Below are 19,302 nucleotides of genomic sequence, written 5' to 3'. Positions count from 1 at the left end.
GTCTTTGGCAGGATTAAACTATGGCACTTTGATTCCTTTCCAAGGATCTTGACATTCCCCAAGTGGATTCATTTGTATTTTCCAAGTGAATCTAATCTTTACTCAGAACTGATAAAGTCCTGGGCTGACTGTCTTCACTGCCTTTTATTTCAGTACTGCAGGTTTCTCTAGTTTTGTACATAACTTTTCGGAAGGAGTTCAGTCAGGTTGGAATAATACATTTGAATAGCTGTGCGTGCAATGCTGAGAACCTCTGCAGTCGATAAGGTGTAGCTCATTTCTTCTTAGTGTTTTGGTCATGGTGGCCCGCCATCTGGCCTAACGCACAGGAAAGATGCCCTGCCCCGGACGTGGGGGCTGGGCCTGGGATCTGGGGACTGCCTGACAGCATGGGGCTGCAAGCTGCAATCCGTGGGTCCAGGCTGCTGCTTTGCCACTAGTTGGTTTTACGTGTTTTGGTACAAGTCATGTAACTGCCCAGGCCTCAGTTTCTTCATCTGTCAAATAAAATTATCTCTAATATTTTAAGTGCCAAACATAGCTTTTAGTGCATCGGGATGAACATTCCCCTCCCATGTATTAATGTCTCCATCTGTTTGAAAATGGTTCCCTACACTGGCCACCTACTGGGGTCACCTGGGTAGCTCCTAGTTCAGTCAGAATCCCTGAGGTTTGGCCTGGGCGTTGGTATTTTTAAAGCTCGTGAAATGATGATTCTCAGGAGACACCATAGTTAAGAACTATTGTTTAAAAATGTGGTGTGTGCGTGTAAATAGCAGATGTTAAAAGAGACAGGGTCCGCTGAGTATTCTTTAGAAGAGGGGCTTTCTGCAAATCAGGAGTGTACCTACTTCCAAGTAAATGAGTAGGAATGGCTTTGGGGACAAGGTGTCAGTCAACAGTCATACATTTTAATCTTACAAAGAGATGTGTTTTGTTTTCTTCTGAAGGCCCCTCTGCATTGGTTCTGCTGCTTTAGAACCTACACATCCCAACACACCCCTCATCTTTGCCAACATTGAGAAATTGTTACCCTCGTTCAGAAGATGGGTCTTTAAAGCACCTAAATAATTGTCTGAAATTTTTACATAAACCTCTGGGGTTTGCCTTTGATCATGATCATTAATATCATTAATAGGCTCTCTAAAAGTGCATGTGAATCTCAAGTTAGCATTTGGCAGGGCAGTGGAAGAATGAACGCTTTTAAAATAGTTTGGCTCAGAAAGTGCGTCTGAAATAACCCTGTGGGAAAATCAGGAGAATTTCTCATCCTCCAAAGGATTACCTAGGATGAGATACTGACCTTGTATTTTAAGTTCAGTTGCATTTCTTAAAACCTCATTCATTACCCAGCCTGATTTATTTTAGGAGTGAAGTAGGCTGTGGGAGGGGGCTATATAATGATGTATGGTTTTTATGTTTGCTTTTTGTTTTCTGCACAGTTCCCAAAAGATTTTTATCATAACGTGTGTATATATGTCTTTAAAAAAAAAAAAAAAAAACCAGCTTCTTCACAAGATTTACTATGGCTTTTCTCTCAGAAATTAGAGCTGAAGAATTCTCTCCTCTTCAGGCTCTAAGGCGATCAAACCCCAGAAGGCTGAGTGTGTGCGGGGTGAGCAGAGCGCTGACCTCTGCCAGGGGAGAGGTCAGTTCAGCACACAAGACTCAAAAGGGAGGAAGAAAAAGCAACTCCTCAGCAGGGAGTTTGACTTGCTTTAGGGCAGAAGAGCTTTTATAAATGAGTTCCCAGTCTCCCACGCCCTCTTACTTGCACTTCTGTTACCAGTCCTGTTCTGCGCTTAGACACACACACACACACACACACACACACACTTGCACACTCCCACCTCATTTCCACTCGTTGCTTCACATCCCTCTCTCCACCTGCCCCAGGAACAGTGGAGAGACTGACAGACCCTGCTCCAGAGGAGGCAGGTGATGGATTGACTGGGAATTTTTCTAGGCCTAGCAGCTCCCAAGGCCTCTTCAGTTCCTCCTTCACACGCTTGACTGGTGAGAAGAACGCAGAAGTCTCTTTCCCAAACCCAGGGTGGGTGCCTGGGAAGATGAATACCAGCGCATCCATTCCTGTTGTCAGAGGGAGAGGTGGAATGGTAAATCAGGGCAGCCCTCAGCCAGGAGGTGGGAGACTGAGCTGGGTGTTTGGGATGTGTCCCAGGAGGAGGAGCCTAGAGGGACCTTCCTGTCACAGCACTGGAGAAGGACCTTGTGAAGCAGCAACACTGCTCTATTCATATATTCTCCTTAAAATGCTGCCCCAGTGAGCCTTGTCCCGGTGCCCTACTGCTTAGCACGTGGGCTGTCTGCCTGTGGCAGAGCCTAGGGCATCTAGAAAAGAATATTCTCAGGTGGCTCTCCTGTGAAAATGCCCCATCAATCTGAAGGCACTTGTAGGCAGCAGAGGTTTCCACGCCAGAGGTGTTGGGGATCTGGGTTGCTTTGGGGTTCTTGTTTTGATGCCAATAAGCATCTTCACCAGGAATAACCTTCTAGATTTCAATCAAATCTTTACACAAGCTCAAAGACGAGTCTCTGCGTCCATCTGTGAATTTTCTACAGCAAATTGTCCTTGTTTTCCCTTGAAGATAGCATTTCCTGGTACCGGTTTACCAAATCTCATGTTCTTCTGGGCTCCAGTTGTAGGAACAAATTTGGTTCTTGTTTTGCATGTCTGTCAAGTCTAATTCCAGGTCCTGATAATGTTTTAGAAAAGCTCACTGAACTTAAGAGAAACCTTAATTTTCTGCTAGCAGCTATGCGTGTCTGCCTAAGCCACCTGCCTTGCCCTCCATGCAAGGGCACATTTAGCCCCTTCTCAGTGCCAAAGAAATGGCCACTGTGCCGTGACGACAGCCAAGAAGGGAACTTCCTTGTAGGGAAAGCCTCTGAGGTAGCCGGGGGTGGGAATACAAAGTATTTCTGAAATGCCCAACCCACTGAAAACCTCCAGAAAATGGAAGTCCAACATCATCTCGTTTCATAAGGAGAGAAAACTATCTCAAGACTTGAGTGTCCTGGAGTCCTCCAAGGCCAGGTATCTGAGCTTACCTCATTTGGCATGAATTTTATAAAATAGGGGTTTGGAGGGATATAGAGGAAAAAACTGTGTTCTATTCTCATTATTCGCAGGCTGTAGACAGCTGTCGACACTCACAGACCACACACTGTTGTAGACTTCAATTAAGCACCACGTTTTGTGCAGTCCTATAGTTCATTCTTGTCTTGAATGAGCTTTTCTTTCTCCTACACTGGAAGCCGGCTCTGAATTGATCAGGGAAAAAGCTAACAATGATTTGTATAGTCACAACCAAATATAACACCTACAAGTGACAAAGCCTGGTACGATCCTTTTTAGAAGAAGCCTATGTTCATTTTCTATCCCTGTGTAACAAATTACCATAAATTGAGAGACGTAAGACAACGTAAGTTTATTATCTCACAGTTTTCGACACTTCTTAGCTGGGTCCTCTGCTCAGGGTCTCATAGGCTGAAATCAGGGCTTCAGCTAGGCTGCATCCTCATCCGGATGCTCAACCAGGGAAAGGTCCTCTGCCAAGCTCTCTTGTTGGCAGAATTCAGTTCCTTACATTTGTAGGACTAAGATCCGCATTGTCCCACTGGCTGTTGGCAGGGGACCTCCTAGAAGCCATTTCGCGGGTCCTTGCCATGTGACCCCATCCATTTCGTTAATGGAGAAACCTTGGCATTGAATCACTTTCGTGCTTTGAATCTCTGACTTCTTCTGTGACCAGCCAGAGAAAACTCTGCTTTTAAAAACCTCCTGTAATTAGGCCAACCCCACCTGGATAATCTGTATTTGAAGGCTAACAGATTTGAGACTCTAATGACATCTGCAAAATCCCTTCACAGCAGTACCAGGATTAGTGTTTGATTGAATAACCAGGGGCCAAGGACCTTTGGGAGCCATCATGGAGTCCTGCCTACAACCAGATCCAACAGCACTTAGCTCTTCTCTGACGGGCCCAGTTTAATGGAGCAATGGTGAGAAAGTAGAGTGTCAGTTGGAATCTAGCTGAATTCCCTAATCTTTTAATGGTTGCTTAGAGCAAATACTGAAAGCAGTGTTCTTTCCTTTCCCGTAGCCCTTTTCATGAATACTACAGTGGCACACATTTATTGTCACCATGACAGATGAGGAAACTGAGGCACAAAGAACTTCGGAAACTTTCCCAGGTTAGTAAATGGCAGCGCCTAGAATCCAGATCTGGCAAACCTCAAAGCCCAGAAACTGTGTTGTTAGTACACACAGGTGGAAAATTTCAAACCGGGAGCTGGGAGGAAGAGCTGCGATTGGAACCAAAGAAGTCTCACTCCAGAATGCATGCTCTTGGCCACTAAGCACACCGCCCGGCTTTGCACACCAAGAAGGTGAAAGTAACAGTCTGGTGAAGGAAGGATCAGGCCCACGTGGAGGCTGAACGCTCTGCAGGAGACGTTCAGGACCTCTTTTGTAACTGCACTGCAGCCAACACTGTCCCACTGAGAGCTCACAGGAAGCATGGAAATGATGGGGCTTGGAGATGGAGAAAGCCAGAGGTTGTGGTCCCTCCCGGCCCCTTCCCACTCCCTTTTCTTTACTAGAGGCACTTTTTTCCTTAGTTTGTTGCAAACCTGTATGGCGTGTCACATTTGCGCTCTTCCTTTCTGCTTTATGCCTTGAATTATTTAAAAATTCTTCCAAAATAACATCACTGCAAAGCCAGAGAGAGCCCCTGAGGGCATCTGATTGTTCATGTCCTGAACTTGGGGGGTTTATGTTTCTGTCTTGGGGATGGGGTTTTTCCAAGTCACTCAGTGTGGGTGCCTGGGCGCAGAGGAAACTTCTACACAGAATGTACTTCTGGCCTACCCTGACACGACAAACAGGTTAAGGATGACTTGTGGGAGATTTTGCTAATCCATCAGTGCTGGGTGCGGCAGAGTGTAGAGGTGTAGCCTTTTGGGGATGTCAGGTGGAGGAAGCAGAGCTGCCTACAGGCAGTTCCAGGAACTGTCTGTCAGGTGTGTCTGAACTGGCCCAACCGCACACTAGACGTGGCGAACTTCATCACATTCAAGCGATCTGGATTTTAGTCCTGTTAAATGCTCAGGTGTTTTTGGGTGATAACCTGGAAGGAAGCTGCCAGGGGGAGTGGGAGTGGTTAGGGAACATGAGATGAGGCCTAATGGTAATTGCAATCAGTTGACACTGGCCAAGACCCTGGCACCTACTTCTCAGACCCTGTGAGCAGCAGCGCTGTTCTGAAAACGCCTATAAAATGTACATGTGTGCACATGTGTGCACACACACAGGGAGCAGTAGGACCTAGGGAGCCTGTTGATTTCCGGTCCTGTTGATTTCCTTTCTGAACCTCTATTCCTGCAACTCATTTTAATTCTATGAAGCAAAAACTAAAAGGGAAATCGGAAACTTCCCAAGAACAAAGGAACAACCTACAAAGGAGCAGAGCTTAATCTGCCTTTGATGCAGAAAACACCTATTGCTCCCGGATTTATACAGATGTCACTTTCTAGGCGGAACCAGCTCAGATTGGCGACACTGTCTTAGCAGCCGCCTCCTGTGACCTCCCTTGCGCCTTTGCATCCATTTTTGTGAGCTGCCGATCTCCCAAGGCTTTACCCTTGAAAATCACACTAAGGGCAGGATCCCGGCATAAACCTAGCAAATTCCCAGAAGAGGCAGAAAACACAGCAACCCAGGAAGCAGGAGCCCGAAGTTCTAGTTCTGGCTATTGCTAACTCTCTGTATAACCTCGGACGAATCCTTGAACCTCTCTGGGCCTCAGTTTCCTCTTCTGGGAAAGAAGTGGGGATTGGATCCTTTGATGGGTAAGGTCCTTGATTGCATTAACATCCTGTGATAAAGGTATTTCACATGTAACATCTATGATAAAGGTATTTCAACTGCACGTATCTCAGCAAGGATGAATTAAAACAGCTTTTCACTCTTCAGGTGCAGAACAGAGGGGGCCAACCTGTGTGGTTGCCTGAGTAGTGATTAGGAAGCCAGCTGCAAACTTGTATTTCCCTCCGGGATCACCGATGAGCACCACCAGCCCTGCCAAGAGAGCTTCTCTTTAAAACAAAGCTGTTACTTTCATGTTGCTGGCATCTGAGTTTGCTTTCTGGCTAACTCAACCCTTGGGTACCCTGGTGTGGATATTTGCAGTGCGGGTGGGTTGGAGAAGGTAGCAGGCAGACCTCAATTCAAGGTTCTTACTGGATTTAAGAGCCTTTATTCTCCAGGTTAATTTTCCTGACTTGCATATCACAGGTTAATACTGGACCCGGGCATAATGATACATAATTTGAGACTTGTAAAAGCTGCCTTGGACTTGAAAGAAACACACTCTAAGCCAGGAAGGTTGTGCCCAGCATGCAAGAGCAAGTAATACAGGTAGAATATATGTCCAAAGCAAGAGAGCCGCACCCTTTTGACATGATCTCAGAGGGTGCCGTGCAGGATTGAGGCTCCTCGGCTTCCAGGCAGCGATACCACGGCAGCCCTACAAGCATCACTCCCCCCAACCTGCTCTTAGTTTTATTTTAACAGCCATTGGAAGGCAATGGTTCGCAAACGGAAATTCATTATTTTTAATAGACCCCGAAATACCTCGTGGATTTGAAGTGATGCAACAAGATTGCCCTAATGGTTTCTAAACTTTGTTTTTAAGACTTCTGGGGCCAGAACCGTAGAGAACTGCCTTAGGGCACCCTTCTAGCTCAGATAACCAAGCTGTTTGTTGGCATTGCTGGAGACTGACATACCCTGAGCTGGGATGTTTAGCTGCTTGTGGGGTGGAAAAAAAAAATGTTAAGAAAAATAATTGTTGTTTTTGCAAACTATCTATTTAAAAACAGAACCTCAGGAAGCAGATTTCTGTTCCAATGCTTGGATGAATCAGAGCTTACAAAGTATAAATACACATTAGCAGGAGGAGGCTTCCCATAACCCATGTGCTTGTATGTCTTCCCAGACCAGGAACCTCTGAACTCCTGCTTCTCATTCCCAGTAGAGGCAAGAAAGAGACCCACAGTCGAAACGGAAATGGTGGAGCATCGCTCAGCCCAAGTTTCAAAGCCCGACAGGCCTGTAGAACTTTTTTTTTTCCTTTAAAGGCAACTGGTTTTCTGCTGCACATTTGCTCACGTTGGAGCACGAGCACACAGGTGTAAGCCATTCGGAAAGGTGGGAAACCCACACTCTGGCCCATTTGGCTCCTTGCTACCTAAGAAATATTACAGAATCAGTTAATTTTGACTCACTGACCCCTCGGATCAGCTAATAGGCATGAAGCACTTAGACCACAACTTGCTCAAGGGGCAGTGTAATTATTTTACTTAAAAATGATGTCAGGTGGCAATTTAGCAACAAACTGGCTTCCAGGCTATTTAATTCAGTTTAACAAGGAGGAAGAACATTATAATTAGTTAAGAGCTGGTACTGTAGCACTTTAGCAGAGTCGCTCCCAATTTTTAGAGTGCATGAGTGGGGGAAGAAGAGCAAGCTTGTCAAAAATTCAAATTCCCAGGCTCCACTTCTGGTGCATCTGGTCTAACAGGGTCATGGACCGGGCCTGGGAATCTGCATCTTAAAATTGTAAACCCTCTCGCAAATCATCACTCTCATTTGGCTTTTAGTCAATTAAGATGTATCCTCCCCCTCCACTTTCTATTGAAATTCTGTATCATGTAAGTATAGAATCTCAGGACAGAGCTTCCCATCCTAAACACACCAGCTTTAAGTGTTCTTTCCTAGAGTTTCGTGGGATATTCTAATGCAAGAGTTCTAGTTAGCCAAGTTTCTGGACTGAAAATTTCAGGGGCCTTCCAGAGCCCCTTTAAAGAGGGCCCAGAGTGTTCCTGGGGAATGAATGGTAAAGGCGCTGAGTCCCTTCCTCTCTACTTCCCTAACCCCCAAGGATAACCAGAGCACCATTGCCTGCTTCCTTGTTCCTGAAGGGGAAAATTCACCCTTCACAATTAAAGTCCTGGCACTGAGGCATGTCTAGAGGAGCCTGATCTGTGCCCTCCCAATACCACGGGTGTCCCTGACAGAAGGTGAGTTAAGACACCACCCATGAATCCCAAGATTCCTTCCCTCCTGGAATAAAGAATTGCAGAGGCTCATTCAACTTTTTTTTTTTTTTTTTTTTCTTGGCACAAAAGCATCTGGCAGCTACCCAAGGAATTCTGGGGTCCTGCAGAATCCAAGTTTACAAACCATCAGAACAAGGTTTTGCTTCAGGATAGTGTTTGACTCCACTGCTGCGAAATGACTGTCCCCTGTCCAGTAGAATCTACACTTCTCCCTCCCTTTGACCCCACCTTACAGAAACCCAGCTGTCTACTGGCAGACATTAGCGACAAAGCAGAGCTACGCTAGGGTAGAGGGAGCTGTCATGGAAACCTCAGCTCTTCACTGTCCGAGTCCTTCAGGCTACCTCCCCAATATAAGCCAAAACGGTGTTGGCCACTCTTTGGGTTGTCACAACCCCGAATCCCTTGATGGTCTCTGCTCATGCACAGGGAGCCCAGAACACTTAAAGCCCATCTTTCATTCTTAATCAAGATGTTCCTTAGCACAACTCCAAGCCTAGAAGAAAAAACAAAAGCTTTCCCAAGAACAAAGAAAAATATTCCCATCAGCTTTTCCTCCAAAGTTTGCTGTGCCAGTTATATGAAAACCGGACGTGTGTGGACAGGCCTGAATGTTGAAGCGCTGGGGGATGGCTCTGAGAAGGGTGAGCTTTGGCTTTCCTAACCAGAAGCAGGGAACTCCTGGTGAACTCTGCACGGCTGCTGGAAGCTGTCCATGTGCTTGTTACCACAGCTCTTTCCTTCCGCAGGGGTACCAGAGGCAAAGCTTCTCCCACACCCCACCACGCGATGCGGGGGCAGGGCCTCCACCAGCCACAAGTGAGAGAACCAGAGCTCTCCTGCCCGTGACAGGTGGGGACAGCCCCAACTCTGGAACCTCACAGAAGACCAGAACACCAGCACTCCAAGGCTGCATGGTGAGGCCAGAACACTCATTCCCTGGGAACAAGGTGATGAGTGATGAGCCCGAACGCCAGAAGCTTGCAACTACCACCTCCTGTGCCGTGAGGAAACCACCCCATGGGTAAATGTGCACAAGAGTCATTTCAGACCACACCCTTACAACAGGACATTAATATGAATCTAAGTAGCCAGGGAAAAAAAAGGCAGACATTAAATCTCCCTGCTCATTTCCCAACACCAATTCCAAACCCTTTAAAACCCTTTCAGTCCGGTGGCCAGTTCCCCTGATTGCTCACAAACAATTCACCTCCACACTACAGGCCATTAATCCAGTGGTGTTTATTCAAGCAGTATTCACACTTGCTGTTGAATAACAAGGGAATCAAGGCTCCCCTAGATGGGGCTCCCGCAGCTCCAGCTTCACAGCAGCCCCAGGTCTTTGAGAACTTCAGATGAGCTTTGTGGTTGAAAAGCCTTTCAGTTCTTCCTCTATGCCTGTTAGGCAGAGCCTATTATACCCTCGATTACCAGAACAGACTCAGCGGGGTGGCAGATGCACACGGCAAAGCCGGGTAGAACTACGTAAGCTCAGAAGAGGCCACACTGTTCCATGTTTTCATACAAAAAAATTTAATAAATATTACTTTTCAAAATTTATTGCCAAGAACAACACATCAAAGATGCATTTTTATGTTCATATAACACTAATAGGACAACACAAAGTATCTTCACGGTCTCAACGGTGAACCAACAAGATTACTCTGTTTTATAAGCCTTTTTGATCTTGAACTTCGTAATAGCACTTTGATTTCCTCACTTAAGGCAGGCAGTGTACTCTATGGCAAATCTAAACAGTGATCTTACTGGACATTTTATGGTTCAAGTATTCAACTAGCTTATTAGAATACTCCCTAAATGCAGAAGATTTAAAAAAAAAAAATCAAATCTACAAGTGGTTCCGTATTACGTACGAATGGTGAAAAGAAATCAGAATTTACAAAGTAAGATTGGTGTGCTTCCAACTTCACACAATTAATTTGATGTTTTTAATCATATTCAACCACTCACATTTTGGCTACGTTAAGTCATAGCTCAACTTGTTCCCTTACTGCTCTGCAGCAGATCACCTGCCTGTCTCTTTTCAAGTCTAAAGCAGAAAAACAAAAAAACGAAAAACCTGTTCTAGACTAATCCTCAAACTGCCTCAGTCAGTCCTTAAAACGTGTTTTAAGTGATGCTATAGAAGGTGTTTTAAACATCTGACATCGTACAAAAAAAAATCCATCAGTATTCTGGGCACGGAAGTCCATCCTATTGTTTTAAAATAAACTATTTTCAAACACCTTAATTTTGGCTTATAGGCAACAAGTAATGAGAAGAATTCAAAAAAAAAAAAAAAAAAAAAGCCATACACTTACAATGCTATCAAAAACCTTCAATTCTAAACACATACATATAAATAAAAAGGAATGATGTTTTAAGGCTCTTGATTATTAAGTTAATAAATCAAATATACACAGTGATTAATAAAAAAGAATTATTTACATAACTACAAAGTTCTACTTTTGACATTTTTTTCTTCTTTAAATTCTTCATTTTACCAGCAACTGCTGACATCAAAGTCTCCCCTCCCCCAACAACAAAAATACAATAAAAAAAATAAATAATAAAGTCATTTGTGATCGTTGCTGTGGTTCTGAGCTGCAAAGGCACTTTCAAATACAGAACTACTTGTATGTCATCATAAAACCAATATACAAAAACAACTCAAGAGTCAATAAATATAAATAAAACTATGATCTAAGACTGCATCACCATTAGGACATCTGGCAGAAGTGGGAGCTCAAAGACCAGGGGGCTGGGCAGGCTCCTGGGAGCCCGATCCGAGACGTGTCGGCTGCAGGGGGACAGACAACCAGGGTACTGTCGACTAGCTTTTTGCATAGCTGTGAGATGCGGCACTCGATTTCCCAGCCAACCACAGAAACTACCATTGCCAGTGTAAGCCAGCTTGTCAAAACTTAAATTAACACAGGGATTCTAGGTCAACAACAGCCTCAGACTCGAGTATGACACGACAGTTTAAAGAACTACAAGCCCTCAGACTCTACCTAGCGGCAGCGGTGCCCGCGGTCTGCTATACGATGTACTCCATCCGGTTTAAGCTCTGGGCACTTTCCAAGTCTCTGTTGTCCTGTTTGTTTGTCCAGTTTGGGTGTTTTGTCGGCGTGCTGTTGGGGGGCTTCTCTTCTCTGTCTACCAGCGTGTACGCCGGCTGCTTGGCAAACCGGGCTTTCTGCTGGTGTTTGTCCATGTCGTCCTCTTCTACTTCGGAGTTGTGTGTCCTTATTTTAGACATTTTGGAGTTCTTGTTCTCGTAATCCTTGATGGGGACGGTGTTGGCCCCATGTTTCTCAATGGGGTTTTTGATCTGGTTCAGCTGCTCCCGCACGTTGTTGGTGGTGTTGTCCTCGGAGGCCGAGTGTGTGTGGCTGCCTGGCTTCCTCCGCTTCCGCAAGCACCAGTAGAAGGCCGTCACCAAGCAACAGATCCAAGCCACGGTTAAGACAGAGCTCAGCAAGGGAACCAGGAAATCTGTAAGGCAGGCACAAAACCAATTAACTCTCCAAGAAAGAAAGAAAAAAGCATCACCACAGGAACAAAAGAATCCCAACAGTGGTTCTCCTGCCCTCTGTCCCTCAGAGGGGGGCCACAGGGACAAGTCCCTTTTCATCATTGCATATGGTCACTTCACAACTTGATAAGCACATGCTGGGATCCAGGCCCCTGTAGACCTTGATACTCTTATCCCTGGAGAGACTGGGTGAAGCAGCAGCTCCTACAGGCTCTTTGACTTCACATGGGGAGAGCAGTGTCTTGTTAAGTCTGGCTACTGAGGCAGCTCAGTACAGGAGTCAGTTTTCAGAACTAGAAACCCGATTCAAATTAGCACAGACAGCTCAAACGTGCCATGGCTCCATGCCCAATCTCTCTCTTGGCTGAAACGGTGCTCGAGATCCTCAGGAGGGAAGCCTGGACATCCTGCAGGGCCATCAAGCCTCACGGCCCTCAGCAGTGGCTGGGCTGTCCCAGGACACCTAAATGCCAAGTCAGGCTTTGTACAGCTTCAAACTCAAGGACAAAGGACAAGCAGCGTCCTAGGGCTTTGTCATGGATCTAGGCACAATACCTGTTCTGCAGGGAACATTGCATAGTGTGTTGGGAAGGAAAATATGAGGCAGATCTCTATTCCCATGGGCCATGTGACCTTAGTCAAGTAGGCTGCCCTCAGTTCTATTAAATTGGGAGCTCCTGCAAGGGTAGGACACTGCCAAGTAATCCCCCGACCTGATGGCTTTATTGAAGTGTAATGAGATCGTCTGTCATCACACAAATAAACTAGTCCCACTTGACACCTACCTGTTGTGTTCTTCAGAGGCCTCCTCTGAACTCTCACTTCTGCAACAGCAGCAATGAGCGAGCTGTTTCCATCACGTTTACTAACAAGATCAATTATTTTGTCAGTGATTTCCTTGATCGGGTTTCCATCATCCCGTATATCTTCAGCAGACTGGAAAAAGAATGATCAGACTTGAGAGTCAGGGGAATATTCAAAGCAGCCTTTCTTCCCAAAATTACTTGACAATCTGTGTCTGCAAAGCTTTTTGTCAGTGAATTTGTTCCATTCAGACACTGGTTAACCGAAGTTTGTTAACTGCCTTGCAGTCGGAATAGTGAGGTGTGAATGGGTCTTATACTTACAATGGCCACATGTATTTCATTGTTCGCTGAAGGGGAAGGCTCACAAGCGATGTAGATTGAATATTCAGCGGAAACATTCTTCAAAATATTCAAATTCCGCAATTCACTGCAAATGTGCTCTGTAGTAAGACCCTACAACGATTTTAAAAACCCACACACGTGTAAGATTGAGAGGAAGAACAAAAGGCTGAGATATTCTCTTTGAGGCTGGGCTAAGTTCAAGCTCACTTTACTATAAGACAGGAATTGAGGCTAGGGAGAACTAGATCCTAGCTCATGACATTCCTCCTTTAAAGCAAGCAAGCAGACATTCACCATGCCAAAATAAAAATAAAAACTTGTTACGTACTGGTGACATCATCTCCTTGTTAAAGGTAAATGTGATGTTCGCACAGTTATCCTGGTAATAGGAGTCAGAGGTGCACTTCGTCTTCACCGGCTGGAGACTGGAAGACCGACACTCGCCCACACCAGTGCAGGGGTGGACGAAGCACTGGTCGTCCAGGATGGGGATGCAGCTCTGCCCGCTGGGGCACTCGCTGTGCCCTTTGTGGAGCAGGCATGGTCGAGGGCCACACCAGACCTGGAGAAAAACAGAAGCTGGCAGCTTAGCAGGCATGCTCACCGCTGATTCCAGAACACAGGTGAACTGCGGCGGCCATCATGTCCTACCTTTGAGCAGGCGATCCGTCCATTCAGGCATTGGCAAGTATTACAGTCATCATCCCATTTGGCCCCATCTGGTATGACACTCCCCATGGTGAGGCAAGGTCTCCCTGAAACTGACAGGTGGAGACTGGTGAGCAGTTTATTTTTCTGTGAACCGGATCAGGGTTCAATTCTTTGGTCCCTGTTACGAAATGGTTACACCTGTGCCCTTTGCCATGTTAAGATCATTCTTCCCACAGTAACAGCATGTATACTTCCTACCTTTGCTGGCTCTGCGCTTGGCCACAAGACCTGCCCTGGCCAATGCAACACTGGCAGATGTGATGTAAGCAGAGCCTGTGACCAGCCTCTTGCACGCCTACCATTGGCAATGAAAGGAATATGCCCCAGACACAGCCACTGGCCCAACTGAACCCAACCCACAGCACGATCTTTCTGCCCATGCTGCATATCGTAAGCAGTAAAAATAATGCTTGCTGCAAGCCACAGCAGTTTGGGATGGTTTGGTACACGGTATCGTGGCAATAGCTGACCAAAAACAGCTACCTGTTTTGGGGAAGACTCTTCACGTTTCCCTTTCCTTGCAGCCCCCCACTGCGTGTTCCCTCCCTGAGCACAGTGGCTTATTTGCGAAAAGTCAAAATGGTGACTGTAAAGGTCGCTCACCCCAGAAGACCCATGGGCAGCTGGAGCCTGGCACACATACCTTCCTGGCACTTGGCACCACTGTGCCCTGGAGGGCAGACACACCGGTAGCCATTGATCTCATCCACACAGGTGGCTCCAAAGGCACAAGGTGAAGACTGGCATTCATTGATGTCTAGGAGAAATGGAGTTCAAGTTTAGGGACTGATGGTTTGTTGCAATGTTTTGAGATTTTTATTGACATAATGTACTAGAAAAGCATATTATCATAAGCTTGATGAATTTTCTCTCAGGTAAGCAGCATCCAAAAGAAGAAACAGATCATCTATTGCAAAAACCTCTCATCACTGGCCCCCAAGGACCGCCACCATCCTGAGTTCTAACAGTGGAGAACCATTTTGGGAGGCAGCAATTTTTAATTTGATTCCTTTCTCTGACAGTGCAGTTTACAGCAAGCCTGGCAAAGTTTCCTGGAAAGGGTGAGACGGTAAACATGTCGGGCTTTGTGGAGTATATAGTCTCTGTCACAACTATTCAACTCTTGTGGTATCATGAAAGTAGCCATAGACAATACGTAAATGAATGCGTGGCTGTATGCCAAGAAAACTGTATTTATAAAAACAGACAGTGGGCTGGAGACAGCCCCTAGGCCACAGTTTGCCAACTGTTTATTTAGAAACATGAAACAGATACAACCTGCCCCCATCTAGTGCTGAAGACTAGTTAATCCCAGACTTGGATTTCAAGCACCAGTAAAATTGCAGATAATTTGGGTACAAGGATCAAACCATAACTACTCTAGCACCGTTTTTTGTTCTGTAAGAGAAAGGGCTTGAAATAATACATTTTAAACTTCTTGAAAAACTGCATTGCCTGCCCGTATTTTCCTATTTTAGTCATTTCTCCAGGGCCTGATCAGACCCAGCAGAGACAAGCCTCTGGAAGCCACAGTCGTCCTCCCTTCCGTTTGTATTAGCTCTATCCTATACCGGTGTAGCTGCGGTTAATGTCTGCTTGCCCATAATTTCATGTTAGTCATGGGGAAATGCACACACTTTCTTCAGGACCCCAGTGTAATCATCAGATTCTGTGGCTGGCACTCTCCCCCCAAGAACAAGGAGGGCGACACCACCCAGGGAACCACCAGCAGGTACCTGGGAGGACCAGCCTGGGACATCTTAATCCCAGCTGGAAGAGGGAGATCCTTTGCTCTCTGAGAGCTACTTAAACGGAATGGTGGCTTTGTTTTTAAAGATGAAAGTCTCGGGCTGAGGTATGGAATGAAGGGGTAAAGCCATTGGGAAAATCAGACAGGGACAGTCCTTACTTATTCTGCAGTCAGGTCCAGCAAAACCCGGGGCACATTCGCACCGGTACCAGTTGTCTCCATCCACACAGGTGCCGCTGTTGTAACTGAGAAAGCAAAGACCGCCTTGGTTACCAACCTTTCCCAGTCCATTATTCTGGCTGCCAATCACTCGCATGTCACCAGTTACAGTCAGTGGCTCTCACCTCATGGCTATTGCCTGGGGAACTTTAAAGAATACTGATGCCTGGGTCCCACCCCCAGAAAGTCTGATTTCATAGGTCTTGGTTGCAGCCCAGGCAGTGGGATTTTTAAAAGCTCCCAGGTGATTCTGGTGTGCAGCCAAGGTTGAAAAATCACTGCTCTAAATGAGGACACAAGCTGGCTAATTAAAGTGTGGTCCACAGAGCAGCAGGATGGCTTCACCTGGGAGCTTGTTAGGAAAGCAGTCTGAAGCCCCACCCCAGACCTCCTGACTCAGAACTTGCATTTTAAACACGATCCCTGGGTGATTCACACACACACACACACACACACACACACACACGATACTGGACGAGTGCTGGCTTAAAAGGATGTCACACTTACCAGGGATGAGGGCTGCAGTCATTGGTATCTGCAAACAAAAGACAACTTAATAGTGAGGCCTTCAACAGGGAAAGCGGTCTTAGCCCTAAGTAAAACCACCACTTATTTCCTTAATACCCAAATGATAAAGTCGTAGTTAACACCAGCAAAATACCTTTGCTAAATTGGAACCAGGCCCGCACTACACTTAGTTTTGCTGTGGGACACATGTACACAGGAAGAGGCCCTGGTAGGGGACAGGGGTGGGGGTGAGAATGGAAGGAGACAGGCTGCTGGTCAGACCCAGAGCTGGGAACTGAGACGCCATCTGTCTCCACTTATCTCATTGGCGACTTTCTCATGCCCAGGTCAGGGCTGTATCCCATCAAGTCATTAATGCAGACCCAGGTGATACAAAAGCAGACATCAAACAGCTCTGCTTCTGGTTTCCATTGCAAGTCCCCAAGGGTGTCAGGATCTGCTCCGACAGCCCTGGGAGAGTTCAAGGGGGAGGACACTCACTCTGAGCACAGATGGGTCCCTCCCAGCCTTCCTTGCAGACGCACGTAAAGGACTCGCCGTTGACCACACATGTGCCCCCATTATGGCAGGGGTTGGGCAGGCAGCTACTGTTTTGGGCTATAAAGAAAAGCAGACACGACCACCCTCCCTGAGTATCCAGAAACAGTCTGGAGGGGCAAGAACCAGGCCCAGAGAAATATCATAAGCTCCAGGGGCCAACCAGCAGACACGCCCAGGTGGCCATGCCCACTGCAGATCCCACGTGGGGCAGAAAGTTACCTATGTTACAGGTGGTTCCTTCCCAGCCGCCAGGACACATGCACTTAAAAGCATCCCCCTCATCATAGCAGGTGCCACCGTTGTTGCACGTGGCCTCGTCACACTGACTGTCACCTGGAGGAAAATATCTCAGTGTGAGTCCCAGTGGCCCCCTCCCACAGGAGACAGAGGGAAGGGTCTCAGAGATAGCATCCAAGGCCAACTACCACTTACGTGAGTGGCAGGTCTTTCCTTTCCACCCGTTTTTACAGTCACAGTAGAAGTCGTTGACCAGGTCGCGACAAGTGCCCCCATTGTGGCAGGGGTTCTGGCTGCAGTCATTAATATCTAGAATCAAAGAGGAGACAATCGGCTGAAGACCAAGTCCAGGACCACTCACGACAGGCGAGAGCCAAGCCTTTCCTACTGCTTACATCCAAACACTCTATTCTGAGAACAGCCACAGTCGTAGTACTTTAACACAATCAGGCTTTTCCAGGAATAAAGGGGCTCCCAACTACGTTACTTTGAATGCCACAAGTTAGGCAAGATGTGAGGTGGGCCTCTGGAAGTCCCATGGAAATTAAAGTAGAAATATGACTTTCCTTGCAAGCAGGAATATTTATTACACAGTCAAATTCTATAGCTTCTCAGCAGAAGTTCCTCCCCATAAGCTGTCATCAGTACTCAAACGCAAATGAGACACAAGTGATACTGTCCCATTGCAGAAATCACTGGGGTCTTGCTTCCAGAGATTTCCAGGACAAAGAAAGATTTCCCACGTTGAGGTGGTATCCCTCCAACATGACCCATACATCCCAGAGCTCCCCAAACAGTGGCAGACTCACTGATTTCACAGTAGGCCCCCTCCCAGCCGTCACTACAGATGCACTTGTAGGAGTTGACACCATCGATGCAAGTACCACCGTTTCTACAGGGGTTGCTCTCACAGTCATTAATATCTACCAAACAAAGCAAAAAAAAAGAGCTGAAGGACAAGCGAAGCCATAGACAAGCACTATTCGGCAGTTTTCATGGCTCCCTCCTGAGACAATGCACCTGGCACCTCCACCTGCCACCCTCCATCAGGGCTGTTTCTCAAATTAGGCGGCTTATCAAGCAGAAGCTTCCAGAGTGCCTTACCCACTTAATGCCCTCACATGGGCATTCAGTCACCTGTACTTGGTGAAAGTGGGGAAGAAACTCCTAAAGAGGAACCACCCAACCTAGCAACATTCCAGAATGTTCCAACATAGATATGGAGGCTCCGAGGCAGAGTGATGTGGTAAATTGAACACGACCTGTCTTAGATCCCAGATGTAAGGATAAGCCTCGACCGGTCTTCCCCAGCCTTGCTGTTTCTGATTAAAACAATTTCAACACTGCGGAGGCGCGGTGGCTCACACCTGTAATCCCAGCACTTTGGGAGGCCGAGTGGGGGGGGCGGGGGGCGGATCATCTGAGGTTGGGAGTTCGAGACCAGCCTGATCAACATGGGGAACCCCCATCTCCACTAAAAATACAAAATTAGCTGGGCATAGTGGCGCATGCCTGTAATCCCAGCTACTGAGGAAGGCTGAGGCAGGCAGGAGAATCGCTTGAACCTGGGAGGCCAAGGTTGCGGTGAGCCAAGATCGCGGCACTGCACTCTAGCCTGGGCAAGAGCAGCGAAATTTGGTCTCCAAAAAAAAGAAAAAAGAAAAAACTTTCAACACCAATGATCCCAGGGCGGGGCAGGGGCAGGGGCAGACTGGGGAGCACTGATCCCTTCCCGGATGAGGGAGTCTTACTTTCATGGCAGTATGTTCCCGTGAAGCCTTTGTTACAGTCACAGGTGAATTTGCCTCCCGACTGACTCTTGCACTTCCCGTGGGGACCACAGACATTCGAGGAAATATACCGCACCCCTTCAGGTGTGTCGTTGGAAGCCATGGCCACTGTGCAACTGTCAATCACTAGAAGATAGGCTTGGGATCAGATCACAGCCATGCACCCACAGACGCAGCATTCCTAAGCCAAGGGCCTGGGCCAAGCCCACTTTCCTGGAGACAGGGACCCTCTGGCTAATGAGACACACCCCAGGGAAGCCAAGATACTGGCAACATGCCACATCACATTATGATGTGGCAAAGTCGAGACTCCAGGCAAAGAGTTTTAAAGCATTTTCTCCCTCCACAACCAGGAAAACCCACACGCTTGCAGGTCCCCTTCATGCTACCTTTGACATCTACCCAATTTGGTAAACACTTGCTAAGGAAAAAGGACCTGCTTTATTCACTTCCTTTTTGACCTTAAGCAAGGCTCAAGGACAATCTTATAGAAGCTTTAAATGTCGTGCTACCTAATACAGCAGCCACCGGCCACATGTGGCTATTTACATTTAAATGAACTAAAATGAAATAAAATCAGTTTCTAGTTGCGCTAGTCACAGTCTACATTGCCTGGGGCTCCCACACCTGACCGTGCAGATACAGAACATTCCCCCGGTCTGCCGTTGCAGGAAGCTCTGTTGACAGTGTTGTTCT

At 46.8% G+C, this 19,302-nt stretch overlaps 1 protein-coding gene and 1 long non-coding RNA gene across 3 annotated transcripts in view; one reads left to right on the top strand and one right to left on the bottom strand.

Annotated features, from left to right (window-relative positions):
- The first annotated feature begins 3,898 nt into the window (after window positions 1-3,898).
- LOC111546447 lies at window positions 3,899-10,453 on the top strand. Of its 2 annotated transcripts, none has more exons than XR_002732785.1 (5): window positions 3,899-4,026; window positions 4,128-4,218; window positions 6,320-6,442; window positions 7,023-8,106; window positions 8,215-10,453. It is a non-coding gene; the product is annotated as an uncharacterized LOC111546447 (long non-coding RNA). The 2 variants fall into 2 exon arrangements; XR_002732784.1 differs by lacking the exon at window positions 6,320-6,442 and adding an exon at window positions 5,560-5,874.
- JAG1 (jagged canonical Notch ligand 1) overlaps window positions 9,373-19,302 on the bottom strand; it is a 36,531-nt gene continuing 26,601 nt past the window's right edge. The window contains exons 14-26 of the mRNA XM_023217849.2: window positions 18,568-18,732; window positions 17,626-17,739; window positions 17,012-17,125; window positions 16,799-16,912; window positions 16,520-16,636; window positions 16,019-16,046; window positions 15,452-15,537; window positions 14,186-14,299; window positions 13,483-13,592; window positions 13,160-13,393; window positions 12,811-12,942; window positions 12,469-12,619; window positions 9,373-11,643 (exon numbers count right to left, since the gene is read on the bottom strand). Coding sequence (XP_023073617.1) covers window positions 11,186-11,643; window positions 12,469-12,619; window positions 12,811-12,942; window positions 13,160-13,393; window positions 13,483-13,592; window positions 14,186-14,299; window positions 15,452-15,537; window positions 16,019-16,046; window positions 16,520-16,636; window positions 16,799-16,912; window positions 17,012-17,125; window positions 17,626-17,739; window positions 18,568-18,732 — 1,937 coding nt within the window. The 3' untranslated portion in view covers window positions 9,373-11,185. The remainder of the gene's footprint in view (window positions 11,644-12,468; window positions 12,620-12,810; window positions 12,943-13,159; window positions 13,394-13,482; window positions 13,593-14,185; window positions 14,300-15,451; window positions 15,538-16,018; window positions 16,047-16,519; window positions 16,637-16,798; window positions 16,913-17,011; window positions 17,126-17,625; window positions 17,740-18,567; window positions 18,733-19,302) is intronic.

Source organism: Piliocolobus tephrosceles, chromosome 20 (assembly GCF_002776525.5).
Source record: "Piliocolobus tephrosceles isolate RC106 chromosome 20, ASM277652v3, whole genome shotgun sequence".
NCBI classification, from domain to species: domain Eukaryota; kingdom Metazoa; phylum Chordata; class Mammalia; order Primates; family Cercopithecidae; genus Piliocolobus; species Piliocolobus tephrosceles.
This window is presented reverse-complemented; position numbering and strand designations above follow the sequence as displayed.